Genomic DNA, 23,313 nt, shown 5'->3' with positions numbered 1-23,313 from the left:
ATAATAATAAATAAGAAGAAAAAAACCTTTGGAACGGCTCAGCTCGGTTGGGAAATGACTTGGCTCAAGACAGAATAGGCGGCTCGAAGACACGGTTGGGGGAAATCGGCTCAGCTCGACTCGGCTCCAAGGATCGGCTAGCACGCGGGTTAACGAAGCGGGCCGCGATCAGGTCGGGTCAGCCCAAACAAAAACATGCGGATCCTGATAACATACTAACACTAGAACGACGTCATTTTACGCAGGTATAAAAGACAAATAACGAGTTTTTTCTTCAAATGCGCCTTCCCCCTTCTCTCTCTTCCCCTCAGCTTTCTCCTCCTTCTCTCTACCTGAAAAACACAACCCAGAATCCAATTAAATTTTCACCGAATTCTAGAAAATAATGTCGAAATCTAGAAAATCACGCTGGAAACTTAAAATTTCGTAGGAAAATGTGGTCAGAAATTGGAAATTTCAAAATTTTTCGAAAAAAAATTCACCAAAAAAATTCTTAAAAATCTTCTAAAAATTCTAAACTGCCTCTAAATGCTATTTTTGCTTCTGTTTCACCTCTCTTGTGTTTTTTCGTGTCTGTCCTTAGATTCTGTTTCAAAACTTATTTATAGGGATTAATCAGAAGAATTTCTGATCAATCCCAATTTCCTCTGAGATTTGGATTCAAATTTTGAATTCAATCTCAACTCTCCCAATCCCCTGATTTACGGTCAAATTCCCTTCTAGAACCAAGAATTATAATTAAAACAAAATTCAGACAGGATAAACCAACCAAAAAAAATAGATAATAATATATATACATTAATCGATAAATATAAAAAATATTAATATATAAATAAAAAAAATAATAATAGATAAATATAAAAAATATACATTAATAAATAAATAATAAAAAATAATATTAATGGATAACTAATAAATATATATATATATTATTAGATATAAAAAAAATATATAAATAAAAATAAAAATAATAAAATTAAAAATAAAATTAGCCATTATACTCCATTTGGATCAGGTCTAATTGATTCGGATTGGATCAAATTAGATGTCGACACTATACATAAAGTAAGCAAAAAAAGATCAGGACTGAAAAATATTAAATCATGAACTAATAGTGGCTTCAATTAGTTAGGTTTGAGGATAGAAAAAGAAACGAAAATAAATACTGCCAACTAGAAGTTCCTGACAGCTGGTACAATAATTCAATTAAACAATATACAAGGTATTGAATTTTTGGCTGTTTGGATTGAAACCAGTACCTACTCTCGGTCGTACGAGTAATAAAAAATGAAGAAGACGAAAAAGAATCAAAGTCCACATGCATGTTTGAAGTTAGGGCATCTTAGGAATCAAAATCTCTTACATTCAACATTTTTTTCTTTCAATGGCATGTGAAACCATTAATCGTGTTAGAATTAATTGCTTAGAAACCAAGGAAATTACTTGCTTATCCGACAATTGATTTGATATTAGACTTTTCTTGTTGTCTTGAATAACCTACCAAGCCTCTTTGCCCTTCCATAAATAAAGATCGAGTCTCAAATCTCTCAATCAATCGTCAAAAATAAAAGGTCATTTAAGGAGTCATTATTTTGGGGAATGCCTGAAAAAATGCCTTGTTTTCAATACACAGTAGCTGTTCTTTTCTTTGCGGTTTTACTTCAGGGATCATTATCAAATGCCCAACTGAGTCCAACATTTTACGATGAAACATGCCCAAATGTTACAAGCATCATCCGAGAAATCATTGCTAATGCTTCGTTGTCAGATCCTAGGATTGGTGCCAGTCTTATTAGGCTTCACTTCCATGATTGCTTTGTTCAAGTAACAACTAAAACCTTCTTTGACATAATTTTACTTTTGCTCAATATCCTATTCCCGTCATGAAAAGTAAAGTAATTACTAAAAAAGAAAGAAATTAAATGAACGAGAACATTATCAGTACTGATCATACCTGTTTTGTTGCTTCTTCTAAAATTTTTGTGGTAATTAGATCCTTCTCTCAACTTTTTGAGAACCTTAAAAAATGACATATCGCCTACAGGGGTCAGAGAGTCTAATTAATTCTTTCAATGACAATTATTTAGTGAGCTCCTATTTCAGGGATGTGATGCTTCGATTTTGTTGGACGATCCTGTCAACGGTGAGAAAGAAGCTTTAGCAAATAATAATTCAGCAAGGGGTTATGAGGTTGTTGATGCCATGAAGGCAGCCTTGGAGAGTGCTTGCCCCAACACAGTTTCCTGCGCTGATATTCTCGCCATTGCATCTGAAGAATCTGTCAGCCTGGTAGCGACGCACTTATTTTTCATTTTATGTCTCCCTTTATCAATTCAACCATCTTGTCTAACATTATTTAATCGTTGCAGGCAGGAGGTCCTCCATGGGCAGTTCCAGTAGGAAGAAGGGATGGCTTGACAGCAAATCGAACACTCGCCAACTTAAATTTGCCAGGCTTCAATGAATCCCTCGATTCAATCGAAACCAAGTTTGCAAATGTGGGGCTTAACACCTCAACTGATGTAGTAGCTTTGTCTGGTAATCATTATTTACTTGCTTGAAGTATTGTTACGGGAATAAAAAAACTGGCTTAGAATTTGACCAAAGAACTATCACATGGTCAAGGAGCTTTTTTTTTTTTCTTCTTTCTTTTCCTTTGACAAATGCAGCAATTGGCATGAAATTTTTTCAGGTGCTCACACATTTGGCCGGGCCCAGTGTTTAACTTTTACCTTTCGGTTGTACAATTTTACCGGCGTGGGAGACACAGATCCGACCCTGAACACCACATACTTGGAAACACTACGCCAAATATGCCCTCAAGGTGGAAATGCCAGTGTAGTGACTAATCTTGATCTCACAACACCTAATACTTTTGACAATAACTACTTCACTAATCTGCAAGTTCATGAAGGCCTGCTTCGAACTGATCAACAGCTGTTTTCGACTGATGGTGCTGATACCATTGAAATCGTCAACACGTTTAGTGCTAATCAAACAGCCTTCTTTGAGAGCTTTGTGGAATCTATGATCAGAATGGGAAATATCAGCGTGTTAACTGGAACGAGCGGAGAAATCAGATCGAATTGCCACGCGGTAAATGCAGCCACGATCAGATCGAAGTCAAATGGTGCTCTCGTCAGCTCAATATAAAATATGGAGTGTTTTTTGGCCAATATATAAATTATGGAGTTCAAGGCCAAGAAAAAAAAGTCAAGAAGGGAAGCTATTCTGTGCATCTCAAAACAATAACAAGTAATATACTATAGATATTTATTCAGTTCAATTATAATTGAATGTATAATACATAACAAGAGTATGCAAAAACAGTATCCTATGAAGGAAGGGTTTGAATTGCTGTATTGGGTGGGAACTGGAAAGTATTTCCTTTTCTTGTCCTCCCTTGTCGCTTGCATTTTCTTTTCCTTCTTTCCTGATATCAATAGGTGGAAAATCTTGAAATTTTTCTTTTTCCGTGTTCAGTGGTCCTTTGTTCTGCCTATTGTATTGTAATGTAAACCTCTAGTGCCTCTTCTCAATAAAAATAACTAAAATAGTTACCACTTGATGGTAAAATTGAATACTAATTTTGAGTTAAGGTAGATTCACTCGATAACATCGTTGGTTGAAAGATTTATAAATTAAGGGGTTAATTGCTCGATTTTAGATTAGGTTTGAATCAATATCTCAACTTCTTGGTATAATTAAATATAATTTTGACAGAAAGGATCGCATGCAGATGACATGCCTTTTTTCCTCATGTAATATGAAATTTAATCATATATGTGCAATTTTGGACCGTAAAAATTGTCAATATATTTACTTAATTAATCCCAATCATGACCAAATAACTAACACTAATTAATTAATGAAAATTCAACCTACAATATGTGTTACTTTTATTCTACCTCGAAAAAGTAGAAACCGGTAAGATTAGGTTAGAATGGAGAGAAAATAACTAACAATTTCGTCTTCTTCTTCTTTTTCTTTTGTAAATAACCATAGATGTAACAGCATGAAGAATTATATATAAAAGTAAGGAGGACATGGAAGTCCACCACAAGATAGAATCCCAATCAAAGGGGCAAGGGTGGGGGGGAGGGGTGGTGCTATGACCCTATCTAATGGGCACATCCTCGTGCGACACATCACATTAACCCAGTTGGCTGCTTCATTCAAAGATCTAGGAACCCAATTTAACTCGAAAGATTCAAAAGATGAACTCCACCTTCTGACATCTTCCAACAGAGGCTCCATTTCCCAAACTCAACAAGACCTACCTTCATTAATCCCCCCCCTCCCCCCCCCGGCCACATCTTGAGAGTCTGATTCCAGAAACACTTTCTAAAAATTCCTTTCCTATGCAGGAAGAGTTCCTTCCTTGATTGCAATAGCTTCAGTGACCAAAGCCGACTAAGCATTAACAAATTTAGCAACTCCATCAATCACCTGGTCCTCACATTTACTTATCACCACACTGATAGCAGCAGCACCATCTCCTTCCCCAAGCTCCCATCTACACTGATTTTCACGGTCCTTACCTCAGGGGGCTTCCACTTCCTCCCCTGTTGCTATTTCTCAGTTGGTAGGCTACAGCCTGGCCTCTGAACAGCCTCCAAAAATTCTTCGCAAGCAGAGATAGCTTCTTCAACCATTCTCTCCGGTTTGCGGTAGCCTTGTTAAAGACAGCTTCATTTCTTTCTTTCCAAATATGCCAGCAAATGAATACCATTCTAGTAGCCAGCAGAGAATAGTCATCCTTGGCCAGATCCTGATTTTCAAAATTATTTCCCATCCACCATTGCACAAATGATGATACCTCCTTCTCCTTCTCCACTACTGGTCCTGAACAAGCACTAAACCATACTGGCTCTGTCCAGGGGCACAAAATTAAGGAGCAGGTGTTCCACGGACTCCACTCAAAGTGCACGGAATCTATCCTTTGTAGGAAGAATATTCTAGGCTACTTTCCACAAAAAGGACTTAAATTTGTTTGGATAAGAAATACTCCAATTAAACTTCCAGAAACACTCAGGGATAATAAAGGAAGATGAGGGATTGCTCATCGATGCTCTATCTGTTGGGAATAATGACTCAAATCTCATAAGAGATTTTATTTGGGATTAGCCAGATATTGTTTGGTGGACAAGAAGACTTGTAAAAGAAGAATTCTAAGAGAAAGAGAATTCTTAATACGTAAGTTTGACTTGTAAGAGAAGAATTCTAAGAGGAAAGGAATTCTTAATAGGTAAATTTGTATGGTTATAAATAAGTGAAGTCTCTACAGGGTTAAGTATAAGAAAAAGATCTAAGAGAGTTGTAGGGTTTTATGAGACAGACACTCCATAGGAGTATTGAGGCTTTACGTCTTATGGGTGTGTATGTTTGTTTGTAAATGGACTAGGGGAGACTGAGAAGGTCCACATAGGTATGATGTATGAGTGCATATGAGTATGTATTTGGTTGTGTTGAAAGAGTGCACATGAATATGTGTTTGTTTAGGTTGATAATACTCCATAGGATTAGAGGAGATTGAGAGGGTTTATGGGTATTAATTATTGAGTGAGATTGATTTGATGTATGTTTGTAATTCTCTATAACTAGTGGATCTTATTTCTCATCCATGGACATAGGTCAATTGGATCGAACCACGTTAAATTATTGTCTCTTATGTGATTAATTGTTTCTTTGATTTTGCTTTCGCTAGCTTGATTGGATTAAGGCTTTTTTACCTAACAAGTGGTATCAGAGCTGAAGGTTCGAGACATGGGAAGAGCCAAAAGTTCGAGACGTGGGAAGAGCTAAAGGTTCAAGACATGAAAAGAGTTGAAGGTTCAAGACATTGAAAAAGTTGATGATTCAAGCCATGGGAAGAAGTAAGTCCAAATGAACTCGATTCAAGAGAATAATTCCAATTCAAGTTTTGAGGATTGAGAATCAATTTGCGTGAGGCATGAAGACATACAAGAAAAGATGATTGTGAGACTTTCATTACAGGTGGAGCCAAGCATGTCTAGCATGAAGACGATGATTTGATGAAATTTGAGTCAAGGTGGAGATTATTAGGAATAATGACTCAAATCCCATAAAATTTTTTTTTTGGGATTAGTCAGATATTGCTTCATGGATAAGAAGACTTGCAAAATAAGAATTCTAAGAGAAAGAGGATTCTTAATAGGTAAGTTTGACTTACAGGAGAAAAATTCTAAGAGGAAATGGATTTTTAATAGGTAAGTTTAACTTATAGGTGAAGAATTTTAAGAGGAAAGAGATTCTTAATAGGTAAGTTTGTATGGTTATAAATAGGTGAATAGAGTTATAGGATTTTGTGAGATAGATACCCTATAGGAGTATTAAGGTTTTACGTCTTATGAAGGTGTATGTTTGTTTGTAAGTGGACTAGAAGAGATTGAGAGGGTCCATATAGGTATGATATATGGGTGCATATGATTATGTATTTGGTTATGTTGAAAGGGTGCACATGGGTATGTATTTGTTTGGGTTGAGAATACTCCATAAGATTAGAGGAGATTGAGAGGGTTTATGGGTATTGATTGTTGAGTGAAATTGATTTGATGTATGTTTATAATTCTCTACAATTAATGGATCTTATTTCTCATCTGTGGACGTAGGTTAATTGAACCGAATCACGTTAAATTATTTTCTTATGTGTGATTGATTGATTATTTGATTTCGTTTCCACTGGTGTAATTAGATTGGGGCCTTTTTGGCCTAACACTATCCTCAGCTTCTTTTTCCACATGATAGGTGGATTTAACGAGAAGAGACCTTTCCTATCCTTACTCCATTATAGTCTGTCCCTTTCAGCCGTTAGATTAAAAAGAATACCGCTTTCTCTTCATCCTCATAAATCTTTTGCTCAATATCAACTACCTGCCAGTTTTTGGTATTTGAATTTTTCAGTGACCTATTATTAATTATTAATTAATGATTTTATCGTTTAATAAAATAAGTTGATAAATTTAGTCATATTATAAATATGAGAGTTTAAATAATTAATTATAATAATTTATGTGAGTTTTAGATATTTTATTAGATCAATATGATTTGATGATTATATAGGCATTTAATCTGATAAACTTTTGATAAAAATGTTTTTAAGGTTTTAATAATATTTGACAAAGTTCTCTTTCACTTATAAATCTACTTATGGAGAGTTGTCAATAAAAAAAGAACAAAAAAAAAAAAGGACTTAGTCTTTTCATAAAACTACAATTACTTTTATTTATAATTATGTTTATCTAAACATAAACGTAATATGATTAAATCTGATATTATAATATTCACATATAATTCTTGAGATTTAAAGTTATACTTATATGTGGTATAAAGTCTTTTTATATGAGATTAGGATCCAAAATATTATTTTCAAATTTATTTTAAATAAAAACATTATTTTTGGACAAATTTTGTGTTGTAAAAATCTCAATTTCCAATTATTGTTTTTGGAAATTAGATTAGCATTTTTATTCTTCTTGAAACAAAAATTAAAATTATACTAATAATTTTTCGTAATTCATTTTGTAGAGAAAAAAAATCAAAGTTTAAAGTTTTTGATATAAAATTTGAATCAAATTTAAAATTTTATTAAATTTTTAATATTTTATGTATTTTAATTCTTGAATGAGGATTGTATTTTGTGCGCCAATCTTTCAACTCTATTCTAATCAGAAAGGGGAAAAAGGAAGTTAGCGTGGTTGACTACAGAGTTGCAGATGATCAACTACCACGACGTATCTCTTACGACGATATTGAAAAACTCTGTTACCATGAAATTAAGCAACGCCAGTCCGTTTCGGCGTTCAAAATTTTGGAGTTCCAAATGCACCGATCTTAATTACAAATAGAAAATGATTTAATGATACTATTTATTGGTACTAATTAGGATGCCTTTATTTTAAGATAAATGGAAACATTGGTAAATCTAAATAGTCTGGGGAAGCTTCATTGTTTTAGCAGCACCTGTTTCCGCACGAACTCCGACAGTTGACAACTTGGCATCAACCTTCCCACAATACTTCCTTTCTTTTTTCAAATTGAAAAAATTTATTGCCTCTGCAGTATGCAACGCTTATTATTATTATCAAGTTTAGAGAATAGTTGCAACGATTTGTATTTTATATTTATACATAATTTAATAATTATTGTATGTTATACATATATTTTTTGATAATAAAATATTTTAGTACATTAAGAGTTTATTGAACGTACATACTCTTTTTATATGTTGTTTAAAATTTATGTATTCTTGACATAAAGCTATGGCTATAATTAAATAAATTTAGTAAAATTTATTTTACTATGTTTTTAGATTGTCATCTAAATGTAACATGTTTTATTTTATAAAGGTAAATTAAGTTTAAATTTCATAAGATTTTGGTACAATTAGTATCAAATTAATAATTTTATTTGGTAATTTCATTTAATAAATACATAATTTTTGAATAATTATTCATTTGAAATAATTGGAATTTATAATATTGCCTACATTAATTTATGCATCCCATGCTATATTGAGTTATTTATCATCATTTATTTGTGAAATTTATAATATGATAGATGGTACATAAGAATAAGTTATTAGATATTGAATATTAATTTATTCATAAATCATTCAAGACATTCGATTTGAATACAATAAATTAATTTTCATCTAGTGAGACACCTTTGATTTAATTATCTCACAAGGAAAGATTATAAATGGTCTATCGGGATACACATTAATTATTGGTATCTCATGCAAGAATAATAAGCTCTATAAGTATTTAATGATCCAAAGAGATATATCATGGTTAAGTATCTTGCAATAAGTGGTCAAATTACATACATTTAGTTAAGTACAAAAAATATAGTTATGAACAATTTAAATTTCTTGGTGTGAGAATATATAATCAGTTAATGTGGGTGTTTAGCTGCCAAAGTGGCTTATTTATTGAAACTTATAAGATTTTCTCATGTGCAAAAATGGAAGTATTATCAAATTTCTTATTCAATCGTTCACCCAAAGGGAGTTATTGTGTTTGGTAATTTGGAGTAGACATGAAGTATCATGGATCAAGATATATTAATTTATAACGGCTGTTTGCCTAAAAGGGATAGACTGTTTGAAAACTAGGATATTTCCATATTACCTTCATGTGAAAAGTGTCTATTAGCATGTTATATTTTCTGCCTAAAGGAGAGTTTGTGATGATACACTTGGACTTTCAATTTAATTACAAATAACACATTATGGACTAGTGATATTTGTATAGATTGTTGCTCATATGTAAGGAGTTACATTCTTTCATCTTAACTATTACAATTGATTTTGGTGATAAAAACTAAGTAGCTCTAATTAAAAGGGATAAAAGGTGATTTAGAGCTTAATTAAGTCGTGGGTATTTTCTTGGAAAAAATTGTTAAGTATTGAACATTTTCATTAATTATTGTCAAATTGTTAAAATGTTTAAATTTTGTGATGATAAAAATGTTTTACTTAAGACAATTTGTGAACCCTTTAAATATTATTTAGTCATATGAATTCATAAAAATAATTATCACATGCATGATTAGTAAATTTGTTATATTACTTTATTCCTATATATTATCGTTTGATAAATAATTTTATGAAGGATTATGCTTATACAAAATGTGACATGAAATTAAGTTTGGTTATTTTGAGAGCATGTGTTATATGTGATAAATATATTTAGCATGCTTACAATGTGTTAGTTTTATATATATTTCATAATTATGATTTGAAATTTTAGGCATTAAGTTTTAAAGCCTAATACATGGACATATGAAACATATATGTCGGCTATTATGATTTATGAAAGGCATTTAAATTTTATGTAGTCTGTTGAACAATGGGAGAGTTTTGCCGTTAAAGTTATGCAATTATGTTATGGGAAATAACATGTGTAAAATAATTGTGACATGAATTTATTTCACATAAATCGTAAGACTATCTTTTAAAATATTTTGCTTTTACAAAATACTTACTAAGTCAAGTATGCTCCCATAAGATATTAATTATTTTCTAATTATGATATTTTGAGAGAGTAGTCGGTAAAATTTTATTTCTTAGTAAGTATTTAGAGTATGCTTTTGATTTCGTGAAACTCTACAAATATTACTATAAAGATTTTGGGTAATAAAAAAGGAGTTGCGAAAGTAAATAGATATGAGTAAAAGTTTCAATCTGTAAGAGTAAGTAAATATTAGTTTTGCAATTTTTAAGATTTTAATTGAAATGTGTTATTGTTATGGCTTTCTAGATTAATTAACTTGCCTTAATCTTTAATATCACAACTCATGCTTAGTGATATTGAAAATATTATATTCCTCATATGAACACTATCATATACATGAGATTGATTTATACCATAATTATTGTGTGTATATGATTTCCTAGAAAAATTATGTATTGGTGACAATTATCATATACTATTATTTAGAGATTTATGGTATGAAAATAATGAATTTTGTTGAATCTCATGTATAAAATATCTATATTGAAAGATATTCTTTGTTGCCAGTCAGGTTTTTATTTTAAAATTTTTTGTAATCATGCTTGAAAAATTGAAATGTCATATTAAAGTATTATTAATTGTTAAGATAACTTACTTAATAGTGTGGCATGCTAGGTGTTTATATTAATTGATAGCATGATTATAGAACATAACTTGAAAATTTTTAAGGTACATAAAACGATAATAGGCATTCTAAGTTTTAACTTTTAGTAGCCCATAGAAATATATTTGGATTAGTATCTTGCTTAGAGTGATCATATATATAAATAGTTTATCTTAATTAGTAGAAATATAATGATTATGAAATATATTATGTTATTATGAATTGTCTCTAAGTTACCACATCTGATTACCTACCCAAGGGGGATAATTATATGTTTTTAATTTAGAAATGTTGTGAACTATTTTTGTAAAGTGAAAAGATACATAGGCTTAGGGAATTTATTTGTCCAAAAGGGATATATTTTTAAAAATATTTGTATTTTTTATTTTGAGGTGTGATCATACAAAATCATGATGTTTTCTTTAAAAGAATGTGTAAGATTAAAATTGTTATAAGACACTGTAAACACCCTATTTAGTCCGGACCCAAGTCCATTGGGCCTGGTCCAATGGGGTTTGGGTCTAAGCCCATTGGACCCGATTTAGGATCCAACTAGCAGGCCCAATTGACTTTTATTTTTATTTTTCTTTGATTTTTTTAGTTGATTTATCTGTTTATTAGATTTATCATTAGTTTAATAAGACTTAGTGATAAAAAATAAAAAATTTATATCTTTGGTCCTAAATTGGAGGTTGTAGAGTTCCTATAGGTTTTAATATGAGGTAGGATAAGTCTTAAGTTTTGATAACCCAGTCGAATGAGAACTTTGATCTGATCAAAAATTCTTCTGATCTGGTCCTACAAATAGCAACAAAGCAATGGAAACGGAGGGGGGGAAGAGAAAAGAGAAGCAAAACAAAGGGGGAAGCCCCCATTGCCACAACACAACAATCACAGCCTGCATTTAGTAGTGGTATATTTGGTTCCTCCACACATTTTGGTTCAACTCAATCTACATTTGGTTTCAGTACTCCTGCTTTTGGTGCCACGAGCACCCCTACCTTTGGTTCCACAAACACCCCTGCATTTGGTGCTATAAGCACCCTTGCCTTTGGTTCAACTGGAAGTCCAGCATTTGGGAGCACTGAAACTGCATTCGGTGTGTCTAATGCCCAGGTATTTGGAACAGGGGGCATATTTGGAGCATCAAGCACACCTGCTTTTGGCACTTCTAGCACTCCTATTTTTGGTTCTTCTAGTTCTGCATTTGGGGGTTCCATCCCTCCTACTTTTGGGGCTTTAAACACTCCTCCTTTTGGAGCATCTTCTACTATTTCATTCAGCTTTGGGTCTAGCCTAGCTTTTGGCCAATCAACGCCAACATTTGGTAGTTCTCCTTTTGGAACCAATACATTTAGAGCCCTAAGTTCTTTTTTTGGAACCCAATCTTTTGTACCAGCATTTGGAAGCACTAGCTTTGGCCAATCACCATTTGGGGGTCAACGTGGGGGAAGTAGAGTACCTCCTTACACACCTACAACTGAAGTAGATAGTGGGAGTAGTGCACAGCTAGCTGCAAAGCTGGAGTTAATATCAGCGATGACTGTTTACAAAGATAAAAGTCAAGAAGAGCTGAGATGGGAGCATTACCAATTAAGGGATAAAGGCCGACCACAGGTAGCTGCTCAACCTTCTGGAGGGATTGGCTTTGCTGTGTCAATCGCATCTACTAGTCCTTTTGGCTCTTCTTCAACGTTTGGTCAAACATTTGTAAATCTTTTTTCTAGTAGCACAAGTACCAATCCATTTAGCCTAAAACTGCCATCCTTTAATAGTATAGTTTTACAACCTCGATTACTACATCAAATCCTTTTCAATCAACATCTTCAAGCCTTTTTGGCCCAACTTCGTCAACAACTTCAGTATTTAGTTCATCTGTAACTACTACATTTGAAACTGGTCCATCTCTTTTTAGCTCATCTGTCACTCATTCATTTTCAACTTTGCCATCCATTTTTGGTAATGGTGGAGCTCCGATAACAACTCCAGCATTTGCTACTGGTTTAAATTTTAACAGTAGTCAAACATCCCCTCTGTTCAATTCTACCCCTGCAATTGGGCAGATAGGCAATGCTTTTGGGCAGGTGACTTCTACCTTTGGATAGAACACTAGTAACTTTGGTCAAACAAGCATTTTCAATACACCTTCCTTTAGGTTTAGTGGGAATATGTTTTCGAGTTCTCTATCGGTGGCTCCTTCTAGTAACGCATCTATTTTTGGCCCAACAACTCCCACTTTTGCTTCACTTTGTCAACCAGCTCAGCCAGTTCAGACTAGTGGTGCTTTCAGCTTTAGCAATTTTGGTCTGACACAATCAGGTGATGGATCAGGCATTTTTGGTTAGAGTAATATTGCCCTACCGAATTTCTTTGCTACACAGAGTGCTGCTACAGTACAACCCGTGACTATTACAAACCCTTATGGAACACTCCCTGCAATTCTTTAAATTTTCATTATGCGGGCTGGGACTGCACCATTTGTTCAGCATGCCTGTTGTAAACAAACCTGCTCCTGTTAGAATTTTGCCTTTTTTTGACTTCTCGACACCTTTCACAAAGGCTAATTAGGTTACCTGCAAGAAAGTATCAATTTTTTTTGAAAATTCGCTTTCTAAAAAATATTTTTGAGGAAAAGTTGAAAGTATCAATTTTCCTTGAAAATAAGCTTTCTAAAAAATATTTTTGGGGAAAAATTGAAAGTATCAATTTTCCTTAAAAATAAGTTTTCAAAAAATGATTTTTTGAGGAAAAGTTGAAAGTATCAATTTTCCCTATACAAAAGCAATCATTTTTTTTTTAATTTTCTTGAATTTTTTCTAATATGAAATAATCCGATGATGGAGCCTCTGCAAGTGAAATAATAGTTTTCTTGCACACTCTTGAGGTGAGAGAATTTTCTCAATTTTTTGCTAAAAGTATTAGAGTCAATTGAGAATAATTTCCAATAATTAATTACTTGGTAAAATTTTAAGGCTTATTAGATAACATAAAATTAAGCTGGTACCATCTTTCGATGGGCGTTGTAAGGGTGCTATAACCTTCCTCATACGTAACCGAACTCTCGAACCCTGTTCTGGTTAGTAGACTTGAACCTATTCTTTTAGGGACCTTTAAGCTTAGGTATTCCTTAAAAAGATAGATTCCTTAGGTGGCCAATCGCACCTAGATAAAAAATATTGGTGGCGACTCTTTCAAGTCAATGTCTAGCGATAGATCCGGGGATCTAGATGTTATGATAGCTTGGTGACTCCACTGGGGAAGTCTGAGAGTCAGGCTAGCAAATAAATTTGTGTTATCCAAAAGTCTAATAAAATTAAACTTTTTGTATAGATTTTTTTTATTCATTCATGTTTATTTACTTTATTAATTATGTCATTCATATGCATATGCATAACATAAGCTCTATACCTGAGCTTCGTCCCTCTAGGAGGGAGTAAAGTACCTATTGCTTTCATGAGGTTTTAATGCCTCTGTAGTGGCTAGCGAAATACTTTCACTCAAATTGAACATTTTTCACTTATAGCCTATAATGGGTAAGGATTGGGGTGCCTTACTAGTCTGTGATGGATAATGATGTAAGGAGCAATTTGGGAACCTTTAGACTTTAGCCTTGAACTACATATAGTGAACCTTAGAAGTGCCTAACATAAGATAGAGCCATTTCTAACCAATGATAGATATACCCTGAAACTAAGACACAAAAAGGGTGTTTATCTAATCATTTTGATTGTTTGACTTTGTGCATCATTTTCATTATTATATGCAACATTATGCATTGGCATCACTTTCATTTCATCTATGAAACTAACCATGTTGTACGTCTGATTTTATGCATCTGTATTATCTTCATGATCATATTTTAACACAATCATTTGCATCCATTTCATATTAGATTTCATCTATAAAAATGTACGTTTCATTCGTGCATCAACGTATCATACATAAATCATATCATAGCATTTTTAATCATAATTGTGGTGCTAAAGGTTCAAGGATAGCTTTACCAAGCAACCCCACTAACCAATACAATACAAGAGCTCTAGCCAGACAAATGGAACAAGAAAATTTTAATCGTCTCGAGAGATTAGAGAAAGCGTAGGAGAAGTTAGAAGAAAAGTTGAATAAGATTTTAGAGGCTTTGAATAAGCTAAACAAGAGAAAGGCAATAAAAGAGATTGTTAGCCAACAAGAGAAGGATGACCCATTGTACCCTCCTGATTTCGAGCCACATCAGGTCCAATCTGCACAAGGTCCACCACTACAGTAGTTCACCTATCCTATATGGTACACATATCCCAGAATGCCATTAGCTTCAAATCAAGGACAGTACCAAAGATATATAAATCCTGACTTTACTGAAAAAGGCAGTAGAACCAATATCAGTTCCTGATTTGGATGATCCAAAAAAAAAAGAAAAATTAAGGCCCAAAGAGAAAGGAGCCTGTAAGAGCTTCAAAAGCTGAATAAAAGATAAACTTGTTAGAGGAAAAGCTACGAGCAGTGGAGGGAGTCAGTTTGTATGGCTTAGCTGATGCTGCTGGATTTTGTTTAATCTCAGATGTGGTTATTCTTTCAAAATTCAAGGTGCCAAAGTTTGAGAAGTATGATGGTACAAAATGTTCGAAAACTCACATTACCATGTATTGTCAAAAAATGGCCACCCATGCTAATAATGAAAAGCTATTAATGCATGTGTTCTAAGATAGCCTAACAGGCTTTCCTAAGGTAGTATGTCATATTGGACAGGACCTGTATTCGTTTTTAGAGTAATATGGCTCATGCTTTCATTAGTCAATACCAGCATATAATAGACTTGGCCCTTGATTATCTTTTTTTTTATAGAATATAGAAAAGAAAGCAACTGAATCATTCAAAAAATATGCCCAACAGTGGAGGGATATTGCTTCTCAAGTATAACCTCCTTTGATTGAAAAAAAGACTACCGTATTATTTGTCAACACTTTGAAATTCCCCTATTATAAAAAGATGATAAGGAATGCCATAAATAATTTCGTTAACATGGTGATATCAGGAGAAATCATTAAGAATGCCATTAAAAAATGGCAAGCTAAAATGAGGAGAAACCAATAAGGCATCAAAAAAGAAAGAAACTGAAGCTCAAGCTGTGAGTTTTGATAGGCGACAATTCAGAGGATATCAACCCTATCCACCTTAAGATTATTCTCCCTACTATCCTGCTGTGAACAATATTCATCTTATCCATACCAACCAACCCTACAACCATCTAATTCATCCATATACCAGCCCATTTTTATCCCCCAAGCTCCCATATATAGCCTTAACAGTTAAACTCTTACAAGACCCTAAATTCATCCTATTAGCTTGACAAGTGGTTCACGAGAGCAACAGACTATTCAAGAAAAGCTCATATTTGATCCAATCCTCATGACTTATACAAAATATCGAGAGCTCTATAATAGCTACCTGATTGCCCCAAGTTGTGTAGAGCTACTCAAGTCATCTTATCCAAAGTGGTATGATCCTATAGTTCACTGTGACTACCACTATGAAATTGCTGGCCATTTCATTAAAAATTACACTGCTCTAAAGCATAAGGTGCAATGGTTAATAAATGATGGAATGGTAAGTTTTGATCAAGGAAAAGCAATAACACCTAATATTAGTGGTAATCCATTGCCTAATCACAATGTCAATGCTCTGAATGAGAATCAAGAATATGTTAATTCAAAAAGGCCTGAAAAGTTATAAAGAATCAATGGGGCGAGATAAAAATCCTTCACTTGATTGCACAGGGGTATGATTTTAAAGAAGGATGTTAAAATTGGTTGAATGCTACTTGTCATTCTAAGAGCTCTTTTAAAGTAAAGTTATGATTTCTTTTTTGTAATATGATTTCACTTGTTATCATTTTAATAAAAACAAGTTAATGCATTTCATTACATTTTCTCTTTCACTCGACCATTATTCCATGCTCTGTTACCTTTCATAACTTTACATTCTCATTCTCAAATTTCAGATGATGAATATTTAGACAATGATAACAATAATTCTGAGATTTAATTTTGAGAACTCATCCACATTAATATGAGGAGATGATTTGAGCAAAAAAGTAAGCTATTACCAAAGGTGAAATAGATATATCTTGAAGATATACAATCTTTTATACAGGTTCATGAGCTTTGTTCAATAGATGATGTTCAAGAAAAGTATTCACAATTGAGATGAAAAATGGTCATATTTCTTTTACCACTCGAAAAACCATTCATTGCTACCCTTTTAAGCCTATTATGATTTCTTTTTCTAAAGAATCCTAACCAAGGATCATCATTTACACTATGGGGTAATTTTTGAAAAAATATCACAAAAGGTCTCAAAGATGGAAAGAAAAAGAAAAGCAAAAGAAAAAATAAATGTCACACATGATTTGGGGTAAAATAATAAGAATCCTTTGTGTGAGGAAAGAAAAAAGTAGTGAAATGATGTGGGGGCAAAATGTCAAGTTGCATTAAATGATCCTTTGGTCTTGAACCTTTTTAATACATGTTTTGAACCTATTATATCCATTTCTTTTATGACCCCTCACCTTGACCAACATTACAACCTTGAAAAGTTTATTTGGATCAAGTGTGAATGCTCAACTTGAATGATCATATGTTAGGCGAAGGAATGCTCATGATGAAATAACGGAATCATGCTACATTCTCTAAAGTTTTATGTGTGAAAAGATATCAACAATGGATGAAAAATGAGAAAAAAGAAAAGAAGATGATGAAAAAAATGAAAAAATGGAAGAAAAAAAAGAAAGAAAGGAAAAAAAAAGAAAAAAAATGAGAAAATGAAAAAAAAGATTCAAATTGAAAACCTGAAAGGTTGATTTGGATAGAAAAAGACTTAGGTCAAACGGTTCACATGGATGGAAGATCAAAGACATCTGAAGATCCCTTAAAGACTGGGGCAAAGTTCGTAAAGCTCAAAATGACTTTAACAGTAAAAGGAATGAGTTTTTGAAAAAAAATCCTAGATTAATGTTGAGAATTGTCTGAATATTCATCGTTTGGACATACCATTCATCCCAATGACATGTATCCAATTTATTTCCTTTTCCATTTATTTTGTACTAAAATAGATCTTCATTGATTATCTTTACCATAACTCACCTTGTGTTCTCTTATTGTTACATCCCTAGAATAAATCAAGAAAATGTATGAGTGCATTATATTTGTCAAGAATTGAAATGATGATGAATGAATGACAATGTGCATAAAAAAGGTCATGCATTCCTTTAAAGAGAAATATAAGATAATGGTGGTAACAAAATTGAAGAAATGGTAGAACCTTAAAAAGATGATTTGAAAAGACATATGATGTGACCAAATAGAGAATATGATGATGGATTGGACAATAAAATGAAGATAGGGCAAATCTTGAAAAGTATTAATCAAGTGATGAATACGGGGATGTATTGGTCGATATAACCTATGAGTTATGATTAAGTGATGAAAATGATATAAGGCAATAGATGAAATTGGTACTGAGAAGCTTATGAACGATGACCAAGTGATAGATGATGAAATTTGTTTTGAAATGGCTAGTATTGAGAAGCTTATGAACGATGACCAAGTGACAGAAGATGAAATTTATTTTGAAATGGTTAGTGCTGATAAGCCTGGCATGTGGGGTAATAGGTAAAATTTATTGGTGCTGAGAAACCTTCGGATGGTGATCAAGTAATGGAAACAATGATGATTAATTGATGAAGCTTGTTCTAAAATGTTGAGAAGCTAAATAAGGGGAGAATGTGAGATGGTAGGGTCTTGAGGACCATATTTCATAATTATTTAGGATTTCATGACATTATTGACATTCGTATTACATGCATCATGGTGGCATCATCGCTTGAATAGTATATGCACATAATTCGATGAATTAAACTTTGTTTGGACATGCATGGCACTATGAGAATATAGGTTGCCGCATTTGCATCATTAAGAAGGCATTTGCATCTTTGGTCATAACATTCATTCATGTAAAATTTTGAGTCACTTGAAAAAAAAATTATGAATATTTTGATGAGAATTTTTGAGAATTCAGATGAGAATCTTTAAGTTTCGAAATGAGAATCTTTGAGGAGTGAAACCCTAAAGTTCGTCGAATGTGAATCTTCAAACTAGAATGAAAAGTTTTAAACTTTTGGATGTGAATCTCCAAAATACAAAGCTTCAACTTTTTGGATATGAATCTCTAAATTTTTAAATGAGAACCTTTCAACTTAGATGTGAAACTCTAAGTTTTATTGTTGAACTTTTGAACTCAAATGAGAAGCTTTGAATTTTTGGATGTGAATCCCAAGCTTGCCAAATGCAAACCTTTAAAAAGCCTTGAACTTTTGGATGTGAACCTCCAAAATTCAAATAAGGATCTTTAATGCGAGTCTTGCAAATTACGAATGCAAATCTTGAGATCTTGCAAATTTAAATGAAACTGAAATTTTGAGAATAAAATTTTAATAAATTCTTATGAAGTTGGAAGGTTCTTGCGAATCTGAACCTCTGAATATTGAACTCAAATTGTGAATCCTTGAGTTCCCAGTACAAAATTCCTTCAGTCACGATCTATAACTCCTTTGGACATGATTGTTAAGGAGCAATTTACTTTTCAAAGTTCTGTTGCCTCTGTTTAGAGGAGCAATTTACTTTTCAAAGTCGTGGTGCCTCTGTTTAGAGGAGCAATTTATTTTTTAAAGTCGTGGTGCCTCTGATTAAAGGAGCCATTTATTTTTCAAAGTTGTTGCCATTTATTTTTCTAAAGTCGTTAAGCCTCTGTTTAGAGGAGCAATTTATTTTTCTAAAGTCATTGAGTCTTTAATTAGATGAGCCATTTATTTCTCTAAAGTCGTTGAGCCTCTGATTAGAGGAGCCATTTATTTTTCCAAATTTGTTGAGGCTCTGATTAAAGGAACCTTGTTTATTTTTCAAAAGTTGTTGAGCCTCTGATTAAATGAGCTTTGTTTATGTTTCTCAAAGTCGTTAAGCCTCTGCTTAGAGGAGCTTTGCTCAAAATTTTAACAAAAAAAAACAAAAAAAAAAAACAAAAACAAAAAGTGTCAAGTTGAGTCTTGAATGGGTGTCTATGTCTTTGCACAATTCTTACTTCGTAGAAAATATGCAAAGAGGGGCAGCTGTAGACACCCTATTTAATTCGAACCCAAGCCCATTGGGCCTGATCCAATGGGGTTTGGGTCTAAGCCCATTGGACCCGATTTAGGATCCAACTAGCAGGCCTAATTGACTTTTATTTTCATTTTTCTTTGATTTTTTAGTTGATTTATCTGTTTATTAGATTTATCATTAGTTAACAAGACTTAGTGATAAAAAATAAAAAATTTATATCTTTGGTCCTAAATTGGAGGTTGTAGAGTTCCTATAGGTTTTAATATGAGGTAGGATGAGTCTTAAGTTTTTGATAACCCAGTCGAATGAGAACTTTGATTTGATCAAAAATTCTTCTGATCTGGTCCTATAAATAGCAACAAAGCAACGGAAACAGATGGGGGAAAGAGAAAAGAGAAGCAAAACAAAGGGGGAAGCCCCTATCGCCACAACACAACAATCACAGCCTGCATTTAGTAGTGGTATATTTGGTTCCTCCACACCATTTGGTTCAAGTCAATCTACATTTGGTTTCAGTACTCCTGCTTTTGGTGCCACGAGCACCCCTGCCTTTGGTTCCATAAGCACCCTTGCCTTTGGTTCAACTAGAAGTCCAGCATTTGGGAGCATTGAAACTACATTCGGTGTGTTTAATGCCTAGGTATTTGGAACAGGGGGCACATTTGGAACATCAAGCACACCTGCTTTTGGCACTTCTAGCACTTCTATTTTTGGTGCTTCTAGTTCTGTATTTTGGGGTTCCATCCTTCCTACTTTTGAGGCTTCAAACACTCTTCCTTTTTGAGCATCTTCTACTCCTTCATTCAGCTTTGGGTCTAGCCTAGCTTTTGGCCAATCAACGTCAACATTCGGTAGTTTTCCTTTTGGAACCACTACATTTGGAGCCTCGAGTTCTCCTTTTGGAACCCAATATTCTGTACCAACATTTGAAAGCACTAGCTTTGGCCAATCACCATTTGAGCGTCAACGTGGAGGAAGTAGAGTAGCTCCTTACACACCTACAATTGAAGTAGATAGTGGGAGTAGTGCACAGCCAGTTGCAAAGCTGAAGTCAATATCAGCGATGCTTGTTTACAAAGATAAAAGTCATGAGGAGCTGAGATGGGAGGATTATCAATTAGGGGATAAAGATGGACCACAGGTAGCTGCTCAGCCTTTTGGAAGGATTGGCTTTGTTGTGTCAACCGCACCTACTAATCCTTTTGGCTCTTCTTCAATGTTTGGTCAAACATCTGTAAATCCTTTTTCCAGCAACACAAGTACCAATCCATTTAGCCTAAAATCACCATCCTTTAATAGTATAGGTTTTACAACCTCAACTACTACATCAAATCCTTTTCAATCAACATCATCAAGCCTTTTTGGCCCAACTTCATCAACAACTTCAGTATTTAGTTCATCTGCAACTCCTACATTTGGAATTGGTCCATCTCTTTTTAGCTCATCTGTCACTCCTTCATTTTCAACTTTGCCATCCATTTTTGGTACTGGTGGAGCTTCGATAACAACTCTAGCATTTACTACTGGTTTAAATTCTAGCAGCAGTCGGACATCCCCTCTGTTCAATTCTACCCTTGCAATTGGGCAGATAGGCAATGCTTTTGGGTAGATGACCTCTGCCTTTGGATAGAACACTAGTAACTTTGGTCAAACAAGCATTTTCAATACACCTTCCTTTGGGTTTAGTGGGAATATGTTTTTGAGTTCCTATCGGTGGCTCCTTCTAGTAACCCATCTACTTTTGGCCCAGCAACTCCCACTTCTGCTTCACCTTTTTAGCCAGTTCAGACCAATGGTGCTTTCAGCTTTAGCAATTTTGGTCTGACACAATCAGGTGGTGGATCAGGCATTTTTGGTCAGAGTAATATTGCCCTACCGAATTTGTCTGCTACACAGAATGCTACTGCAGTACAACCCGTGACTATTACAAACCCCTATGGAACACTCCCTGTAATTTGTCAAATTTCCATTATGCGGGCTGGGATTGCACCATTTGTTCAGCATGCCTGCTGTAGACAAACCTGCTCCTGTTAGAATTTTGCCTTTGTTGACTTCTCGACACCTTTCACAAAGGTGGATTAGGTTGCCTGCAAGAAAGTATCAATTTTCTTTGAAAATACGCTTTCTAAAAAATATTTTTGAGGAAAAGTTGAAATTATCAATTTTCCTTGAAAATAAGCTTTCTAAAAAGTATTTTTGGGAAAAAGTTGAAATTATCAATTTTCCTCGAAATTAAAGTTTCTAAAAAATATTTTGGGGAAAAGTTAAAATTATTAATTTTTCCTATACAAAAGCAATCATTTTTTTCCTTAAATTTTCTTTAATATTAAATAATCCAATGATGGAGCCTCTGTAAGTGAAACAATAGTTTTCTTGCACACTCTTAAGGTGAGGGAATTTTCTCAATTTTCTGCTAAAAGTATTAGAGTCAATTGAGAATAATTTTTGATAATTAATTACTTGGTAAAATTTTAAGGCTTATTAGATAACACAAAATTAAGCTGGTACCATCTTTCGATGGGCTTTGTGAGGGTGCTATAACCTTCCTCACATGTAACCGAACTTTCGAACCCTATTCTGGTTAGTAGACCCGAACCTATTCTTTTAGGGACCTTTAAGCTTAGGTGTTCCTTAAAAGGATAGATTCCTTAGGTGACAAATCGCACCTAGATAAAAAAGATTGGTGGCGACTCCTTCAAGTCAATGTCTAGCGATAGATCCGGAGATCTAGACGTTATGACAGACACCTTAATTATTATTGATAAGACTAGTAAATACGATAAATTGATTAAAGTCTTATCTGATTGGTCTTTGTACTCAATTTTTGTATGTTTAGATACTTGTCATCATAAGTTATGTCTACCATGAATATTGGTAAATTCTTGAGATTTAAGGTTATGCTTACATTTGGTATTTGGATCGATGAAATAAAAAACCTTTTCTCACTACAAGCTTATCTGGACCATGATTAGATAAACTGTCTGCTTCAAGCTTTGGGTCCATTTGTCCTCCCATGACTTGATATCATCACCAGAAAACACTTGCCACAACGAACCTTCTTTAAGAATCTCCCTCGTAGAATACTATTCCAACACCAGGATAGTCTTCCTCCTCTCTTAGCTTCCAAACCTTTAGAATTCTACCTCAAAGAGTAGAAGGATTTGAAGCAATTCGCCACCCTTGTTTAGCTAATAAGGCTAGATAGAATTGGTGAAGATCTCTAAACCCTGTACCTGCAATCTTCTTCATTTGGATCAATTTTCCCCAACTCTGCCAATGGATTTTCCTTGCCTCTACTTCTCTCCAAAAAAAAATAGAAATCACCCCTGTAATCTCATTAAAAACCTGCTTTGGGAACAAAAAGGTGCTGTATGTGATGGTGGTCAATTAGTGCAACTAATGAAGAATAAAAAGAAACTTTTGGATAAGAGGAAACTTTTTTTTTTTTTGGTGTAAATTGAATAAGATATCATTTTTAAACAAAAAATAATAAAATTGTACTTTAAACTGTTCTTGAAAT

At 33.7% G+C, this 23,313-nt stretch overlaps 1 protein-coding gene and 1 pseudogene across 1 annotated transcript; both read left to right on the top strand.

Moving 5' to 3' along the window:
• The first annotated feature begins 1,548 nt into the window (after positions 1–1,548).
• On the top strand, positions 1,549–3,585 carry LOC111285529 (peroxidase 15-like). The gene is made up of 4 exons (XM_089762129.1): positions 1,549–1,824; positions 2,104–2,289; positions 2,370–2,538; positions 2,693–3,585. Exons 1-4 carry the CDS (start codon positions 1,600–1,602, stop codon positions 3,151–3,153), a joined length of 1,041 nt encoding a protein of 346 aa, XP_089618255.1. The 5' UTR covers positions 1,549–1,599; the 3' UTR covers positions 3,154–3,585.
• Positions 3,586–5,866: 2,281 nt separating this feature from the next.
• On the top strand, positions 5,867–22,645 carry LOC111285762 (nuclear pore complex protein NUP98A-like; annotated as a pseudogene).
• The last annotated feature ends 668 nt before the right edge of the window (positions 22,646–23,313 follow it).

Source organism: Durio zibethinus, chromosome 6 (assembly GCF_047325235.1).
Source record: "Durio zibethinus cultivar Kanyao isolate XHJ-2024 chromosome 6, ASM4732523v1, whole genome shotgun sequence".
In the NCBI taxonomy this organism is placed as follows: Eukaryota; Viridiplantae; Streptophyta; class Magnoliopsida; order Malvales; family Malvaceae; genus Durio; species Durio zibethinus.
The sequence above is the reverse complement of the archived record's forward strand: the minus strand, read 5'-3'. Positions and strand labels throughout refer to the sequence as shown.